This window comes from Salarias fasciatus, chromosome 22, assembly GCF_902148845.1.
Source record: "Salarias fasciatus chromosome 22, fSalaFa1.1, whole genome shotgun sequence".
In the NCBI taxonomy this organism is placed as follows: Eukaryota; Metazoa; Chordata; class Actinopteri; order Blenniiformes; family Blenniidae; genus Salarias; species Salarias fasciatus.
Window position 1 is genome coordinate 21,836,648 of NC_043765.1, and position 18,095 is coordinate 21,854,742.

The 18,095-nt window shown below is 44.8% G+C and overlaps 1 protein-coding gene across 7 annotated transcripts in view; it reads left to right on the plus strand.

Annotated features, from left to right (window-relative positions):
* rbms3 (RNA binding motif, single stranded interacting protein) overlaps positions 1–18,095 on the plus strand; it is a 298,844-nt gene that overhangs the window by 91,033 nt on the left and 189,716 nt on the right. For 2 of the 7 annotated variants that reach the window (XM_030120526.1, XM_030120527.1), the window contains exon 1: positions 3,421–4,936. The exons of 4 other annotated variants lie outside the window; for them this stretch is intronic. In XM_030120526.1, coding sequence (XP_029976386.1) covers positions 4,862–4,936 — 75 coding nt within the window. In that variant the 5' untranslated portion in view covers positions 3,421–4,861. Of the gene's footprint in view, positions 1–3,420; positions 4,937–18,095 lie in introns of those variants that run through there. One more of the 7 variants, XM_030120528.1, reaches the window with a different exon arrangement.

The window sequence follows — 18,095 nt, forward strand, 5'->3', positions numbered from 1 at the left end:
TGCAGCGACGACTTCACGTGGTCGCTCAGTGGCGTAAAGACGTACGAGTCTTTTGACCTCCGTGCCTCCTTCCAGTTCCATCTCTCAGGGTGTCTCATTTTTGCTCGCTATCTTCTTCTCTTCTGTGCTGGTACTCTGTGGTCTTTGTCTGTCTCACTCTCTGTCTTCTCTACTTCCTATCTTTCAAATGACGCTGAGAGTTTGTCTGGAGCTGAACCTCAGGCTGTTAATCTGGTAATCCACAATCAATATCGGCCTCATCTCCTGCTTTTAGATAAAAGTGGCTTATCTGACAATTATGTTTTCCTCCCCATGTCTGCAGAAAGGCTGCCCTTTCCCTGTGTGCTTTGTTTTGGTCCCTGGGATTCTTCTGCTGGTATCGATTTGGTCTGACCACATGCGCCAGGCCCTTTGGTACACACGACTGCCTTAAACTGTATGTGGCATTTCAACATTGTGTGTCTCCAATTCTGAAAGCAAATGTTTAAAATGTGATCTGACATCAAATATTGTCCCCGTGCAGTACTTCTAAAAATATATGACCTGAACCCACTTGGATCATGTGTTTGATTCCACTGGACTTTCTGGGTATTATTTCTATGATTTGAGAAGACCCATTAACCTTATGCTTTTTTGTGTAATGCTCTAAAATGCAATGGATGAAATACAAAACTAAACTTGTTAAAGTTGCTCGTCCATTTCGAGATTTGGGAATTGGCAAATTGTTATTTTTTTCTGGAAAGTTTCTGGAGTGGATTTTGGCTGCAAGCAGCTTCAGTTCTCCTGGCAGCTCATGTCAATGAAAACTAAGTTGGTTCGCTAATTGATTGAAAAACGAGGCTCCTGAACTTGTGGCCTTGGCGTCATCGAGACATCCTCGAGGACTTAGGGTCAGACGGTGTTCATTGTTGAGAGTGTGTGTGTGTGTGTGTGTGTGTGCGTCTGAGCATGTACTTGAGTGGGAGTCGATAGCATAATGACATTTGAGGTAATTTACCAAATGTATGGATGTTATGGTGGTTTCTGGTAATGTTGTTGGTCATGCTCAATAAAATGAGATGAATAGCTCTTATTCACCATTTGAGAGAGGTTTTCTGTGAGTTCCCAGGAATTACATGTTGTTTAAGTTCAACTCACAGGTTAGGATCAAACTGACTTCCTTAAAAAAAAAAAAAAAAATCAATGTGTTTAGTGATAATAAATGGTAACATCTATCGCTGCTTGACTGTTAGCGAGTTTGGAAGATTATTGGCTATATGTTTCCCAATTTTGTATGACCTTTGATTTGATTTGATTTATTTGGATCCCCATTAGCATGGCAATGCCAAAGCTATTCTTCCTGGGGTCCATACAACATCTTCACAATGTGTCAATGCAGCCACATTATCTACAAAAACTTCTTTAAAAAACGTACTGTTGTATCACCTGGTGCACTGTGGATAGTGAACTTATATAATCCCAAAGTATTGAACATACTCGAAATGGGCAGTTTTTGAGTTGACCATGGTTAGATCCACACTGACGAAGCCAAAGCACAAACTTCACCCTTGAAGTGTGTGAACCTTAAAAGCTAACGTCAGCTGATGTCACACTGATACTCACACAGTCTAGGGGCACTTATTGGTAAGTTTAGGTCAACATGATTGTAAATGTCTGTGTTTTCATTACGATGTGAACCTCTCCAGTTGCTTTGGTTGTTCCATGTAATCAACTGATGTCAAACAGCTCTTCTATGACACATAAATACTGAAAGATTTTTAACCACGTATATCTCACCTCACAAGAACATGATGCCTGTTTTTTGGTTAATAATGTATAATGTTTTATACAAAACAGAACCATGTTATCTGCCTTTATTTTCTCAGTGCTAGGACAGTCCATCTTTACTGGTCTCATGATTCAGTTCGATTCAGTGATGCATAACTATGTCGCATCCTCAGTTTTCTTTATAACTGCTCATGGTAAATTTTTCCCATTCATGAATACAAGCCCTCAGATAAATATGAACTTTGGTTTTTAATAAACAATAACAAAAAATGCAGTCTGAACACAAGTGTATTTAACAACAGTAATTGCCAAAATGTCATCAACTCAGTGCATTGTACTTCAAAAGACCAAATATTTAAATGTTAATATAAATGTCTCGATGCTACGTGCTCCTCCAGCAGCCTTGAAACCTCCACTATGCTACGGTGTAGCGTCCATCTCCAGCTCACTGTTAGCGAGTACATCAGTCATACTTTAATCATATTAAAGTATGACTGATGTACGGAGTAAAAATGTACTGGATTTACTCAGCAGGTAAATTAATGAATGACATCAGGCGAACTTCGCTGGTCCAACTGTATCCGCTGGTGTTGTACGAAATAGCTTTCACTTCCTCTTGATGTTTTGGCGGAACATAAATTACAGCTTGTCTTTCTTTTGTCATCCTCATTCAAATTAAAGACTCTCCAAACCGCTTACGTTGCTCGTGTTGTCTTGCATACCTGCAGACAACATTGCTTACTCGTAACGTCATGTAATGCTCACCATTTCATTTTGTGAACTTCATTGTGCCACTCTCTGAGAAACAAGAAACAGTGTTACTGTATAATCCATTGTTTTGTTGTTGCACTGATGCAGGATTTTGAGTTTGAATTACGGGTCAGACGGTGCTTTGCACTCCTGCCTCCCAGTGAGGGCGTCTTTCTGTGGCAGGTTGCCCTTGTGCAACTGTGAGTATCCTCAACAAGAAACACGGATTTGATGAAAGTGTTGACTGTGAAATTGACCGTAGGCGCCACTGTGAGTGGCGTCTGGCCACCTGTCCACCTTCCCTCATCGTCAGGTGGGATTAACTCCAGCCCACTGCGGCCTGAAGCCAGTTAATGTGGCATAGCAGACATTGTATATACTGTAGAATATCATATAAAAATCTATTAAGCGTGTTTTAACTAAAATTTTTACCTAATGGAACTAAAGAAAAAAAGAATTTCAACCTATTGATGCTAAAAATCCCAATCCACCGTACATCGCCGTTCTGTCTCACTCCTGCAGCACTGTTTCAGACTGCATTACAAATGTTTCCAGCGTTAACTCCAGCACCTATCGTTCAATGATTTAAGAGCTTCTTCCTGAATAAGAAGGGCTCGATGTGGCGGCAGAGCCAGAGCTCAGCTGATACGATAACTGGAACATGATGGCTGCAGCTATGACAGACACGCTCATCAACATCCTCAATCGGAGTTCCTGAAAAGTTCCAGATGAGAAGTTGTTGATCAGAGTTGACTGTTTTTTGGAGTTAATCAGGCTTGCTTGTCACGCGGCAGCATTTGTGTGGAGACACTGTGTTCCAGGTGGCAGCGCCGCGCGCAGCCAGCAGGGGGAATCGACTGCTCGCTCTGGCGCCGTCCCCTCTCGTCTCTGCTCCTCTCCTCCTCTTTCCCCGCGTTCTCCCAGGTTGTGGAAACGCTGCAGCCCGCTGGTCTATGTCTGGATCTCTCTCTCGCACACAACCGCTCAAGACCCTCCCACCGGCTGGGCAGAGGAAGGAGGAGGCAGTCTGCTCCGCTCGAAGCCTCGGACGAGCCCCCTTTACCACCCTGTCAGTGTGGAGGAGAAGGAGAGAGAGAGAGAGAGAGAGACAGGCTGAGAGACTGAGTGAGAGAGAGAGAGAGAGAGAGAGAGAGAGAGCAGCTGTGTGACAGAGAAAGAGAACGAGGCAGGCTGCTTGGAGGAGTGAGACAGCCAAGGAAGAAATAAGGAACACATTTTACAAGAGCAAAGGAAGGATTGCAGACGAGGACTCCTTATCCACTGGGGCACTCAGGACACAGTCACAGCGGGGTTTTTTTTTTTCACTCTTCTACAAGCTGGAACTCAGTGGATTGTCTAACAAATCAGTGGATTTTTATTTTTTTTGTAATATTCGCCCGTGCCACATCGTTTAGAAACTGGGATCGTTTCTATGTTATCTGTCCTCCTGCTGGCTCAACCGCTCCAGACTGAGATTTCTTTCTGTGTCTGTGTTCAGCACTCGTGTTGTGATTCTGCCTCTCGCACAAAGTGCATCTGTCGGCAACCGGCGCTGAGGATATCTCCCCTCTGTCAAGCAGGACAGCACGCAGCCATCGTCGAATCAGACTAGAGAGGCAAGAGAGAAAGTGTGTGTGCGTGCGTGTGTGTATGTGCGCGCGTGTGTGTGTGTGTGCGCGCATGTAAGAGAGGGAACGAAGAGGGAGAGAGAGAGAGGGGCAGTGAGAGAGTCGGATCCACAGTGTGTCTGAGAGAGAGGCAGTTTCAAGCCCAGGCGAAAGACTGGAGAGAAACCGCTTAAATAGAGAAGTGAACCTATACGTCCTCTCCCATTTTCCTTACCATTCCTCTCCTCCTCCTCCTCCTCCTCTCCTCCTCTTCCTCTCCCATTTTCTAACATTCATAGGACTGCCAGAGCTGCTGCCACCTGCACCTCCTCGCGTCTTCTCTCTCCTCTTCTTCCTCTACCTCACCCTCACTAGGCGTTATTTTCCGACAGCAGCCTCTGACAGACGCGCTCCTGGTTCTAGCACTTGTGGAAATATCTCCTATCATCTGCCAGCGAGAGACTGAGTGAACATCTGCCCGAACACTGAGTTCTGGACCACTGAGGAACAGTTCGTTAGGAGATTCCCCGTCCGAGGCAGACATTCTCTCAGCCGCTGTCCGGCAAGCAGAAACCCCTTCTCGCTCCCCGGAGGACTGTCTGGCGACACAGTGGTGCGGACAGCAAGAGACAGGAATTGCACAATCCCTCTGTTGCCTCTTATCCCATTGCTAGCTACTTGGCAGCTCCCGCCCCCGTGTCACCATTCCCTGCCTCAGTGCTAAGGATTCCAGCTACATGGGCAAGCGATTGGAGCAGCAGCCAATGTACCCTCAGTACACCTACTACTACCCCCACTATCTCCAGACCAAGGTACACCACTCTTTTTTTCTGCTTTTTCATTCCTCAAGCCCACTCATTTACGCCTACACTCCAGTCCTGCCCCCCCGTCCTCCCCCCACCTCCCCCACTCCCCCACCCCACCTCTCTATTCCACTCCCCCCCCCCCTTCTCTACATCATCCTCTCATCTCTGAGTGGAGATGGGATTCAGCGGATAGCTGGCCTTGGCTGTGATGGTTTCAGATGGCAGGTCTCTCATAGGAGTTTGGATGTCTGTGTCAGTGTGTGTGCGCGTGTGCGTGTGTGTGTCACTGAGTGAATGATCAAGGATCGGGGATCAAGGCTACAGGCTTTGGGCTTCTGTTAGTTCAGCCCACTGGAGCAGAACTGGGAGCTGTCCAGTCTCCTCCGTCCATCCCTCGCCTGCAAACTGTCCGGCTCCTGATGAGATGCCATCAAGAGTAACACGTTAACTCACGAGAAGGTGGACTCGGATCCATTTTCAGATCAAAATCGCCAACCGGCAGCTCTTTCTGTGCGGTTGTTCATTAATCAAATGAAAGAATTAGGATCCAGATTTAATTTACTAATGAAGCATCTGCAAGCTGAATGTGGGCCATTGTTTAAAAGCTTGAATGCCACTTCTCTAAAAGAGCCAAAAAAAAAAAGAAGAAAAAAAACCCTTCAATCATGAAGTTTCTATAAATCTCTGAATAGCTCAAGCGTTCCATTGCAGTCTCCACAAAGAGGGGCACTAAGCAGGTTAGGAATCCCTCAGTCTGGACGCTGATGGTATGGCTGTGACACAGAGCAGCCATGAGGACGGCCGCCTGTGTTTGTTCTAGTTGTAGTATGCATCAGTGCCTCTGGGATGGCAGCCCAGCTCGGGCCGCGGCGGCTGCCAGGACACTGGCTGGGCACACTACCCAGGCACCATCAAGGGATTAAAATGGGAGCCTTTTGGGGATTACTTTATTTGTTTTTCTATCGCATGCGTAACAATAATTTCTGTGCGGGCGCGATGCGCTGCAGGGGACGTATAACATGCAGCAGTGGTGTCGCTGAACTCCAGTGCATAGACGAGTCTCTCTTGGTCACGATGGTAGAAATCGAGTCCAATCATTTATTGAATCATTGCAATAACATCATTTATTTTATTGTTTTGGTAATGCATGCATTTGGGATGGCTAAATGTGATATTGTGAGAATTGAATTCTCTGTAATGGTTAGACATTTAGACTAATAGAAGAATGCTCGGTTCTGTAAACTGGGGTATGAAACTTGGTCCTTCAGACCATAGATCCATTATTCAACAGAGAAATGGAATGGTGTGGCGCTTTCATGCTTTTAGTTATTGGCGTTACAACAGTTGTGGTTATTCTTCAAACTATTGAATTGTGTGAACGTTATTTGTGAGAGAATGGTTTTCTTTAGTGGTGGATTACAGATACGGTGATCAGATTTGGGCTGTTTGGCAAGTCTTTGTCATGTTCTAGTTGTAAAGAGAAATTCAAAGCCAGAATAAACGCTCTCACCCCTTCAGTATTTTTTTTTCTCACTGAGCAAGAAAAAGAAAACCAGCCTGTCAGATTTAATAATGTTGTGGATGGACCAATTGGATTGTTTTTCTTTTATCTTGGTGACATTTGTGGTCTCGTTGTCCACTCCTAAATGTACGGAGTACTGAAGCTATGGAAGCCAGAAAAGGAAAAAAAATACAGTCCATGCTCTCCAAACTCTCAACTGGATTGCAAACCAGTTCGCTTTGAGCTGAGAAAACCAGAGTGCAGCCCCACCTGGCCGTCCGCGAGCTCTCGACCCTGATTTATAGTTTAATACATTTGTACTGCTGCCATATGGCTTCCCTCTCCCTCCTGCAACCCCCTTCTCTCGTCTTTCCATCATCCCCCCGCTTCCTTCCTCCCCTTTTTTTTTATATCTTGGAGTTGTTCATCTCTTCAGCTTCTCAATCAAAGCATGTCCCAAAAATTCACTCATTCCTCCCTTTCTGTCTACTTCTTGTTGCCCTTCTCACTTTCTGCCTCCCCACTCACTCTGTTGCGACCGGGCCCCCGTGGCCGTCTTCGCCAGTGCTGCAGTTCACTCCCAAGGTCAGCGCAGATCCGATCTTGCCACCGTCAGCGTTTGATGTACCCTTGAGCGATCCGCTAGGGTCCTGTGTCATGCAAACGAGACCAAAAAAAAAAAAAAAAAACGGGGCGTGTGGGGCGAAGGAGCGCAGATTTCCGTTTGGAAATCAGCGGCTAGCGTTCATATTCATTTTCATGGTTAGTTAGCGTAGCTGGGGGCCTCGTAGGCTGATATGACAAAGCCACGGACAGGGTCAATAGGAGAAAAGGAGGCTGGGAGAGAGGCCAGAGTGTTGGGCGCTGTGGCCAAGAGGACTGTGGAGAGCTATCTCACGCTCTCATTAATGATCATTGATAGCTCGATTACGGAGAGGGGAGAAGGGCCTTGGCTGGCAGGTTCTCACCACTCCACAGAATCAGTCACGTCGGCCTCGCTTCTTGCACACACATACACACAGCTGCACCACAGGTTCCCCTTTCTGGACACGTACGTTCCGCTTATAGGCTTAAATCATACAGGTCTTTCTCTTCATCTTCGTTGCTGCAACACCAGCTATGGCCCCAGTCTCCCATGAGATGTGGATGGAGGGGCATGAGAATCTCGTTCGGATGGGGAGGGGGGAGTCAGGAAAACTCACACAATCGTCCAACAATCCCCTCCTTCTCTCACCTCTTGTTTTATGGCACATTTTTTGATCCCATGTATAGAAATTTTATTGAACATCTGTCTTTGGTTACAAGTGGCAACATTATTAGAAAGAGACGAACTCCATATTGTCCAGATAAAATGGCTAGATGAACTGAATCGCCTTTTTGAAATTGGGGCCCCCTCGTCCCCTCGATATGTCCGCATCACATTCTGATTTAATGGCATCCTTTGATGCTGTCCGGCATGTGCTAGTCAGCCCAGATTAGAATGTGAAAGTCAGAGAATGAGATGAAACAATAACATTTGGCTTTCTATTGATTAGTGCAGTGGGGCGTAGCATGTGCTTCTCTTTAGCTGAATTATTGATTCTTGAAAGAGGATTTGTGTGTCTGTGTGTGCACGTTGCTGTGGCCGTGTGTGTGTGTGTGTGTGTGTGTGGCTTTTATATGAGGTTATGGCTGGGGGGAGCTGACAGGATGTTGCTTTGATGAAAGGATCCTTTAAAGGCCCTATTTCTGTCTATTCCCCGGATGATCAGTCCATGGATTCATTTGCAGAAATTCAGCTTTTATTCAGCCTGTATCTTCCAGTGTGAGCTTGATGGTTAGTGCTGTTCACAGCTTGCTGTGCATTCAACTTTAATGATAGGTAATAGATGTGCATCATAAATGAGAAAATTACAGTAAAACGCCTGAGCCGGGCCCCAGTCTGGCCCCTCGCCTCACCCACAAGGACAATTACAGCTCGCAGATCAATTATTGTTGTTTTTGTGATAGTGTTTAGGGGAAAATATGATTTTCAGCTAAATGTGTGCACTAAGTGCCAGTTAGTCTTAGCATGTGTTGTATTTCACTTTCACTCAGCGATGACTGTTTTGAGTCCCGTTTCATCGCAATACACACAACTCGCACTCGGAACTGTAAGTGCTGGTAATTTGCCTTGAATACCTGCAGTAAATTTAGCTTCTGCTGTGATATTCACTGTGCCTTTTTACTGTTGCTGATCTGTACGTACTTGGCGCCGCGCTACATTTGCGCTCCGAACGCCCCTGGCTGGTCCATTGCACGGTTGAAGTCGGCGATCACGCACACAAACAGCACTCCAGCACAAAAGGACAGGACGCACACACTTGCAGTGCGGCTGTGATCTGGGAGCTGGCAGGCATCTGTGTTACAGTCGGACGTGTACATACAGAATCTGGGGAGCGGAGAGGGGCAGATTGAGGTAGATTTAGCAGTGGCTAATGTCCCCGGCCTTAAGTAAACACCAGTCAATGGAGCCCTTTGAGAGGATCCGTGCCTGTGTCTGCCCATGCCATAGGCGCCATTTATACTCTGTCTAATTCTTTATAAATGGACGAATGGCTGCATGCGTGTGAGAGAGCAAACGCAGGGAGGAGGGGCGGATACTATGGAGAGGCAGTGAGGGAAGGGCCAGTTAAAAGTGAGGAAAAGGGTTTGGTTACATTACACGGCTTGATCCATTGTGCTACAGAAATAACAACAGAGCCATCTAAATCCTCCTTTAATGCCTCGATGGAGGGAAAAAAGAGAAACACAGAAACAACAAGGGGGAGAGAGATTTACATAGGCATGTAGTGCGAGTGAAATCAAAGGCGGTGGAAAGGGACCCGTTTCCAAAGTCTTTCATTACATCAGTTATTAGCGGCATAAAACTCAGCTCCCAGCTTAGTTCTCTCACTCTGTCCTAATGTCGATCTGCTTTGCAGGGTTTTCCCTCTTTTACTACTGGGGAAAAATAGTCTTGGTATGTTAAACGTGCTGAAGCCGCGCTGTTGAATTATGGCATTGCAGTGACTAAATCACTGTCATTTGCATCTCGCTCTTATCAAGCACGCTAATAATGCACGACAGTGACCTAACCTCTCATCATAAATTTAAAAGGAGCTCATACTGTAAATTTACAGTTCCGCGGGCGGCGGTTCGACGCCTTCGTTTGGCCGTGGCCATGTGTTGTAGTGTCCTTGGTCAAGCTCCAAATGGTGAGGGAGCGCCTTGCCTGTCAGCTGTCACCGTGAATGTGATCGTGTGAGAAAATTAGTGAACGTGATGGATCAGGAAAAATGCATTGAGACTGCTGAAGTGCCATATAAGTAAAAATCCATTTGCCATTAACAAGGATTAATGGACTGGAGGAACAATTCTTTCACTCCTTTCATTTCCTTACAGTAACGGACACTGTGTGTTTGTTTTTATAGTAACAAACACACAGTAGGTGTGCGTTTGTAAAAATCCAAACTATGATTAGTGGTAAGACAGGGATATTATAACTTGTTAACCAACTTGTAATTCCTAAAATGACAGTGAAATTGGCTGCCTGAAACAAAATACTGTCCCTGTCTTGCTATAAATTAGCTTATCATGCCTCAAACCTATTAGGAGCTCTTGCTAGTTATCGTTTTTCATGTTTTGATTAATATTCACCTGATGGGTCCAAAACCTTTTTTAGCAGTTAATTAACTTATATATGTGTGTCTGTCTCTTCTGCTTTATGCCTGTGTGTTCGAGTCAGCCGGGGCCGGGCAACTCCATTTATACGATACGGCCTCTGCCTGCATGTGCACTCGCACACGGAGACGCACTCCGGCAGGGGGGTGAGCTTAACCCTTCTCATCTATCAACTGACAGCCCGGCCCTATCTGCTCACCCATACATTAAGGTTGAGTTACTGCTTTTAGCGGCCTATCGTACAGCGCACCACCGAGCGCGGTGCAGAGACCCGGCCCTTCGCTCGCTGCCATCCATATCTCGTTAATGCTGCTTTACCAGAGCACTCCTGCAAGATTGATATCCATTTTGTTGGAAGAAGAGTGGAAATTCATACAGAGAAGAGGGGAGTCTTCATAAAGATTAGCTTTGCAGTAAAAAGATGAAATGCCATATATGCTGATTTAACATTATTGACCAGTGCAGGCGGTGTTGCGCTACATGCAGCTGGACTAATATGTTAAAACTCTATGAAGAGTGTATCCTGTCTTTGTGGTAAGTAGCATTAGAAAATGTGCAAAATGCACATAATATCAATACTACAAGTGCAGGTGAAATTCAGGACAAAAAATATGATTTGGAGTCACAGCTTTCACTTGACAGTGCCACATTATTCATTCAAAATATGATCAGATAATGGTTTTGTTCTCACAGCTGTCTTGCAAGTGGGTGTCTCTTCACCTGTTGTCTTGCAGCAGGTGTGGAAACAATTGAGGCTTCTTGATCGTATAAATGTGGGGTCCCTTCAAAGTCTGGCAATCATCTTGTCATCAGACCACAAGCAGAACGGAGATTATAAAAGATGTGCTGAAGCTGCTGGATGAAGCCTCATCCCTCAGTCGTCACACTTTTTGATTCGCTGAAACCAAATTGTTCAGGTCTACAGAAGCTGGTTGAAGAGAGAAGTGGAAACAGACTATTTAGCAAGGTCTTGCAACTCGCAAGAAATGACAAATTCCGACTTAAATATCTTCTGTGAATTATGTTGGCTATTTGTCGCAATTTGTCACAGACCAGTGAGAATAGGAGCTTAAACGGTCTAGTGCTTCCAGTGAAGGTCTCGACACCTGGATACATATTTCCTCTGAAGATTAGGCCTCTGTTAGTTCCTGTGTCGTATCGAAGTGTCCTTGAGCAAGTCACAGAGTAAAGTACTCGCTCACTAACTTGATGTTTCTGTGTGAAAAAAAAAGAACAAAAAATATCCCAGATAAGTTCCTGGAATATAAAATGATGTGCTCGGTGTTGGACTTCTTGCCCCAGGGATTAGCATCTCTGAACTCTCCTTTCCCGGCCATCTGGAGATAACTGGTGATTTTCATCCATGTGCTGCAAGAGGGAAGAACTCCTACCTGTGCGCTGAAAAGGGGCAGATGGGGATGAAGGTGGTGCAGTGAGGAGGGGGGTCGACTTTCCTTCAACCAGAAAAAGCACAACTAAGACACTGAACTCCTACACACACACACGTACACACACATATACACCAGTGCATCAAATAAGTTGAGAACCTATCGCTCGTATTGGTACGTATTTAGAAAAGTGTGGATTTATTGACTATTGTCTCATAAAATGGAGCTCTGTAGTACGAGAAAGTGAAATGCAACACTTTTGTTTGATGGAGCGAGCTGTCTCTGTTCAAAGTCTTCCTACGGAGAGGAGGAGGCATGCAGAGACAATACAAAGCGAGACAGACAGAGACAGGAAAGATGTTGCTTCAGATTTAGAGCCAGATGAAAGGAGACACATGATGTGCCCCTCAAACCCACCAGTGCAGCAGGACTCAACAAACACACCTGCTTTTTCTCTTTCTTCTCGGTTTTACTCGCATTTCTTTTTGAAACACAGTATCTGCCCCGAGCTGTCTCGTCTGGCCCACTGTTTCACTCTCCTGCCTCTCTGGCATGGGCCTTGCCTGGTGTTTTCACGCTCTATTTTCTTTCTCCCCTTTTTGCCTCTGAGGATGGAGGGGTACAGTCTCTATGTTTTGTCCTTTTTTTTTTCTTTTTCCCCCATCTGTGGTTGCTTATGTATACTCACTTTTGTCTTTTATTCAAGTCACTTTTTCTCGCTCCATTTTTTTATTTTTTATTTTTGAGCCGAGACTCCCTCCATCTCTCCATTCTCTTTCATGTCATCCCTCTTTATAATTACTCTTCCCCACCCTCCATTGCCTTTGCATGCCTGTTACTCTATTTCCGGGCGCCCCTGCTGTCTGCCGGGCCTGGTGTCCTGCCATCTGTGCAGGATGACATGAATGGCTGAGGAGACGGCTCCTTTCTCCGCCCCTCGTTTGCATTACTCTTTATATTAACATATAGCAGGAGAAGATAAGGCTATAATAAGTAGCGGCGGGTTAAATACTCCTAAATGTTTTCACAAAGAGTAATTAAAATTGTGCTTCCGCAAGTATGTTGACTGTTGATTTCATTATAGTGGAATATTAAAAACAAAATGAGATGGGTGGAAAGAGAGGCAAGAAAGCCAAAAAAAAAAAAAAAAAAAGCTTTTTTCAGCTCATCAGAATTATCAACAACAGGCCTGTGCATAACAAGAGCATTTTTAAGATATAAAATCCCTCAGAAATACAAGAATTAAGAGACTCGTAAATTTAAAATGACTTAATATTTAGAGAATAAAATATGGGTTTATGTAAGTGGTTGCATCATGTTTGCTTGATAATCTCCATGTGAAATAGAGCCAAGTGAATACGCTCAGTTACGGATCATCAACTTTATTGGAACTTGTGTTTGCGTTTGTTTTTATTAGGTTCATACTGTGTATTACATCTCAAACAGACTGGAACCATTAATAGGTTCAATGTTTTTGACTGCATCTTTCTTCTATAGTGCCCTAAGAAAAGTTGTTTTACACAGAACTGCACTGATGATAAATGCACAGTATGAACACTGGGATATATTAATGTTTTGTCTATTTCATGCCTTGTTTTATTGCGGTTCACATTTTCATTAGTTTGGTGGAACTGCAAAAACGCTTAAAAAAGGAAGGTAAAAATGATGAACTGCCAGCTTTTTTGTTCGGCTGCATAAGAGAAGATTGTGCTTTTTTATTTATTTATTTATTTTTATTCTCGGAGTGATGAGTGGATAGCAAAGAGTCAAGAGGAAGAGGAGCTGGGTTAGGACGGCAGAGTGAAGCTGCTGACGGATGAGAGCCACGTGCTGGAGAAGGGGGGAGGGAGGGGGAGGTAAGCGCACCTCGTGAGAGACAGACGGGCCGTGAAGGCAGAGGACGGCTTTTGTTGCGCCGGTGTAACTGAAGCTTTCTGTGTCTGCTGCCCCACCTTTGGCACGCCGGTTCACATGAGGATTACTCGGGTTGCGGGCGTAGCGGCGGCCGCAGTGGAAGAATAGGAGGAGGTGAGGAGGTGGAGGTGGTATCTTGGCATGGTAGCGGTCTCTGACTCAGACCCAGCCAGGGTAATTGCTCCTGCATTTTTAACGAGTGACTGCTGCGTACACTTTGAGAAGCAGCACACCAGAGGATCTCTGCTCATTGATGCAGCAGATCTGCCTTTTCACCTTGCTGAAGGAGGTCGTCTGAGGGAGGCCAGGTCCTCCGCTGTGAATGTTCACTTTTAACCAGATCTATTTGTGTCTTGGTTACTTTTCTATTCACAAGTTAATGTGGAAACTGGGTTGTTTCCACATAACTTCAGTAGCTTTGCTGAGCTGAGAAATTCAGTGTAATCTGTACTTTGTGGTGTCACAAAAAAGTTGTTATATTCAACCAGCTTGGTTACTTTTCTTTATATGTCATCCTAATAAAGGTTCAGGCTGAAATGAGATGTTTGCAGCACATCAAACTGTGTGTAGGAAACGCCACCAATCTTTAGCCAGAGTGTAACGTCTGTTGACCCAAGCGGCTCCTCCAGGCACCGTTCAGAGAAACAAGTCAAGTCATGAGTTTAGCTCGTTTCTGCATGGAAGCACTTGTCTGTGTTCTGCCTCCTATAACCACATAAAAAAACCAAAAGTGCTTAAATGGGATGACCAGAACAGTACAATATGAAAGCACTTGTGTTTTCAAGGAAGACAGTTTTTTTTCTTTTTTAATTTCTGTCAAGAGGAAAATAACCTGCAAAGAAGAAAAAAAAAACACGGTGGAAATATCTGTGGGCTCGTTTTCACTACGGACGTTTATTTATCGGATAACTTAACAGTTTGACAAAGGGGGAAAAAAAAAACCTCTTTGTGTATATCCCACTTCCAGGAATTTGCAATTCATTTCTATTGTGGCTGCACAAACCGGTGACCCAGTGTCTTCACCCAGATATTCAGATGTGGAAACCGGAGGAGACACCAGCTTGCAGACATGCAAATGGTAGTGTAGCCTTACCACTGTGATTACAGTAGGAGGCCCTGGTCGCCCCTTCTCTAAACAAACGCACACGCACACACCGGCTGCCTGCAACATTTACTCTGCACAGCTGCATTAGTAGTGGCAGGCTCAATGAAAATACCGTGTCACGCATATCTTGAAAAATGGCTCCGGAAAAAGCCAATTCTGCCATGAATGAGGATAAGCAAATAGGCATGAGGGCTTGAATGGCTGCCAGTCCTGTCAGATTCTCCCTCTCACCCAGCCACAATGAGCTCCTATACAAATAAGACTACGTGCACCAATTTAGCGCAGCAGATGAACCTTGCGAAGCCTTGTCGAGCAAGTGGGGGATTACCAAGAGCAAACAGGCCTTTCTCCCAGCTTTATTTGAGTTAAATGACTCAAGCCACCCTCTTAGATTTTGCCTGAATGGTTTCTTTGGCAGACCTTTCCACTGCTGCAGCCGCTTCTGAGGCCACAACATTAGTCAGCGCATGGAAAAACACCGAGTGGGACAGGTAGGCGGCATGAATTAGATTGCAAGGACACTGATGCAGGGAGCAAGCCGAGCCGGCGGACCCACAAACCAGGATAAATGAAAAAAAGGAGGAAAGCAGCGAGCCCCTTGGCGTGAGAGAGTCCAATTGGAGGAGGGATTATTATTCTTCACCAGTAATTAGTAGCAGATAAACAGCCATTGGGAACAGAATTAAAAAGTGTCATTATGATATGTGGTCTTCGTGCAAGATGCCGGTCCTCTCTGTTTTTACCAGTTAATCATTTTGCCTCACACACACACACACACACGCACACACGCACACACACAGCCATGTGCACAAATGGAAAGGGTGAAGGTTCAGTTTGAAGTATGTGAATGGCTGAAAATGACCTGTTGGAGGGTTTGATGCAGAGCGCCGGTTTCTCCCTGAACAGTCTGCACCCAGGCAGCCGCTGTCTCCTTTTCCCCCTAAATTATTAAGGTCACCTACATTTCCGAAGGGAAGAGTGGGACAGAGCGCGTGTGAGAGCAGAATTTCTTTCATGAATCCATGCTTTGGCTTGCATCTCCCAAACTACTCCTGTTTAGCGTCTTTATTTAATAATGCAAAAATATTACTCATACAAGTTTTGAAAAAAAAAAATGCAAATGTTTGTGTACTTTTACCATTGATGAATGCTAATGTTTTTATCTTTCTATTACTTTTTTTTGTCCTTGGGCTTTTATGAAAATGTTGGAAAACAGTGGCTTTGAAAAACAGTTAGTTCCTAATTCCCTGAATGCTTTGTTTCTCTCGTTAGCTGCCTTGAGCACCCTGTGGAAGACTTGTATCCATTATTTATCTCTAGGCCCAAAAAAACAACAGCTGCATGCTTGTGTAACCGCCATATGTTGTGTTCCTCCCCAACATATTGGGGGGAATTCTACGGTATGGGGAACTTCGTACCAACCCACAGAGATCTGCGCCAAGACCTGTGCAGACATGCTGCACATGAATTGTTTCCCTGGGAGCTTGTTTTTTCAAGCCATCAATGCAAAAACACAATCGAAACTTCCTTTCGCAGTCACAACTTAAAGTAGACCGGGCAATTAACCACAGTGGCACCTTGCCGAGTGCTTTCGGATACGCCCGCACCGCTGGAACCGTCAGAGGGAGGGGAGGGAAAAGGGTCACATTAGGATTCAGCCGATAAAGCAATAAACCCTTGTAGGAGCTGCAGTCGGCGCCATTCAGGGGAGATTCTGTGTCCTCAGCACTTTGGGCTTGCAATTAATCACTAAGCTGACATTACCCTGCCTTCCTACGAACATTGGATAAACATTCTGGCGATGGCGAGCCGACGCTCCTCCACCACGGGCCTGGTGTAATCGTTAAGACCACTGTTGCTTGCTAGCCCCTCTCGGAAATGTTTAGAAAACAGCGTGTCCCAGTTGTGTGGACTTCCTGTCGAGCTCAGGATGATCTGCTGATCTGTTTCGTTATAGATAGCGAGCTCGACAGCCAACGAGGGCGACGGTGGGCGGCTCATGGGTTATGGAGGACGCTTGGCTCTCAGGGCAGCATTAACTAGCATGTCGCATCTGTTTAACCTGTGTGTGTGTGTGTGTGTGTGTGTGTGTGTGTGTGTGTGTGTGTGTGTGTGTGTGTGTGTGTGTGTGTGTGTGTGTGTGTGTGTGTGTGTGTGTGTGTGTGTGTGTGTCGGGAATAGTGCATTTCTCTGCTGATGTGACTGCACGGTCGTTCCCACAGTGATTTGTGAAATGGGAAGCCTCTTAGCCTGTTGAGGCTTTATTAAGAGGATTGCTAGCAGTGTGCGCCGTATTGTTACCATAGTGATAGTTGCCAGTGGTGTGTGCTTACCTCCCCAATTGTTGACTCCAGCAGGTCACACAAGGTTGCACTAAGGGAACCGAAAGCTCGAAGACATGTTTTGGATTTAATAGCAAATACTTTCCCATGTAATTAAACTTTCTGTTTTTTCAGTGCATGAGAGGAAGAGAGAGATAAAAGACAAAATGACGTTCAACAGATCATTGACATACTATTTATTTACTTTTTTTTTTTTTATTTTAAATGTGCTTTTTCAGGTAACCTCAGTAGTTACTCTCACACAGTACATTCACTTCAACCTGAATAGATGGAAAAAGGAGAACAGAGTTCAATCAGATGTTTTCAGAATAATTTATGATGGAACAGTGGCAGTGAGCTGGAGGTGGCAGAGATATATAGAAGGTGAGAGTTTCAGTGGAATGAGCAGAATCAACAGGAGTGAAAATGAACAGAGGGACATCTGAGGTGGAACAGTTTGAGGATACGTCCGGAGAAGCCAGGCTGCGTTGGTTTGTGCTGAACATTTGGCAAACCATGTTGGAGATGGACCCGCAAAACAGAAGAAGAAGAAAACCTCAGAGAAGGTTGAGATAGAGTTAAATGTCAAGTTAAAAGAGCCACATTCACGGTTCCCGTCAGTGTTCACAGAAGTTAGCAATCCCTCCTAAAAGTTAGCCTGTGTTGGAGAAACTTAAGTTTCAAAACAAAACAAAGCGTGAAATGTTGAGTTGCACACATTTCTCAGCTTTGTTCCGTCCAGTGGAATCAGGATCTGAGCAGAGATTAGCTCCAGCAGACCATCAGGAAAACAATCGTCCCCCCATGATGTGCCAGTCACAGTCTTGGTTTGGACCTCCTTTTCTAAGACATATTTAAAAAGTTAACTACACAGAGCAAATGTGCTTTAACTGACTGAGGTCTGCATGGTTAACAATTATCTGGAAAGGTGGACTTCTGGTCCTCTTCATGTAACGGTAAATCATTACTTTGTGTAAATGTTCTCCGTTGAAGTTGAACTTTTTGAGATTTTTCTTTTGGAGCTTTGAGGAAGGAAAACGTAGAACTGCCACAGTGAAGAAACATTTCATCTCAGCTGTAGCTCTCTATTAAGAAAGTTTTTTCATCATTGTGAGTTTTTGCATTAATTGGACACATTTTTCTCATTATTTTCTCATAGAAACTTATGTCATTAAAACAACTTGGTTTTCTCATTACAATTCACAGGTTCAGATTTCTGGCATCAATAACTTCTTGAAGAAATGTCACCAACACC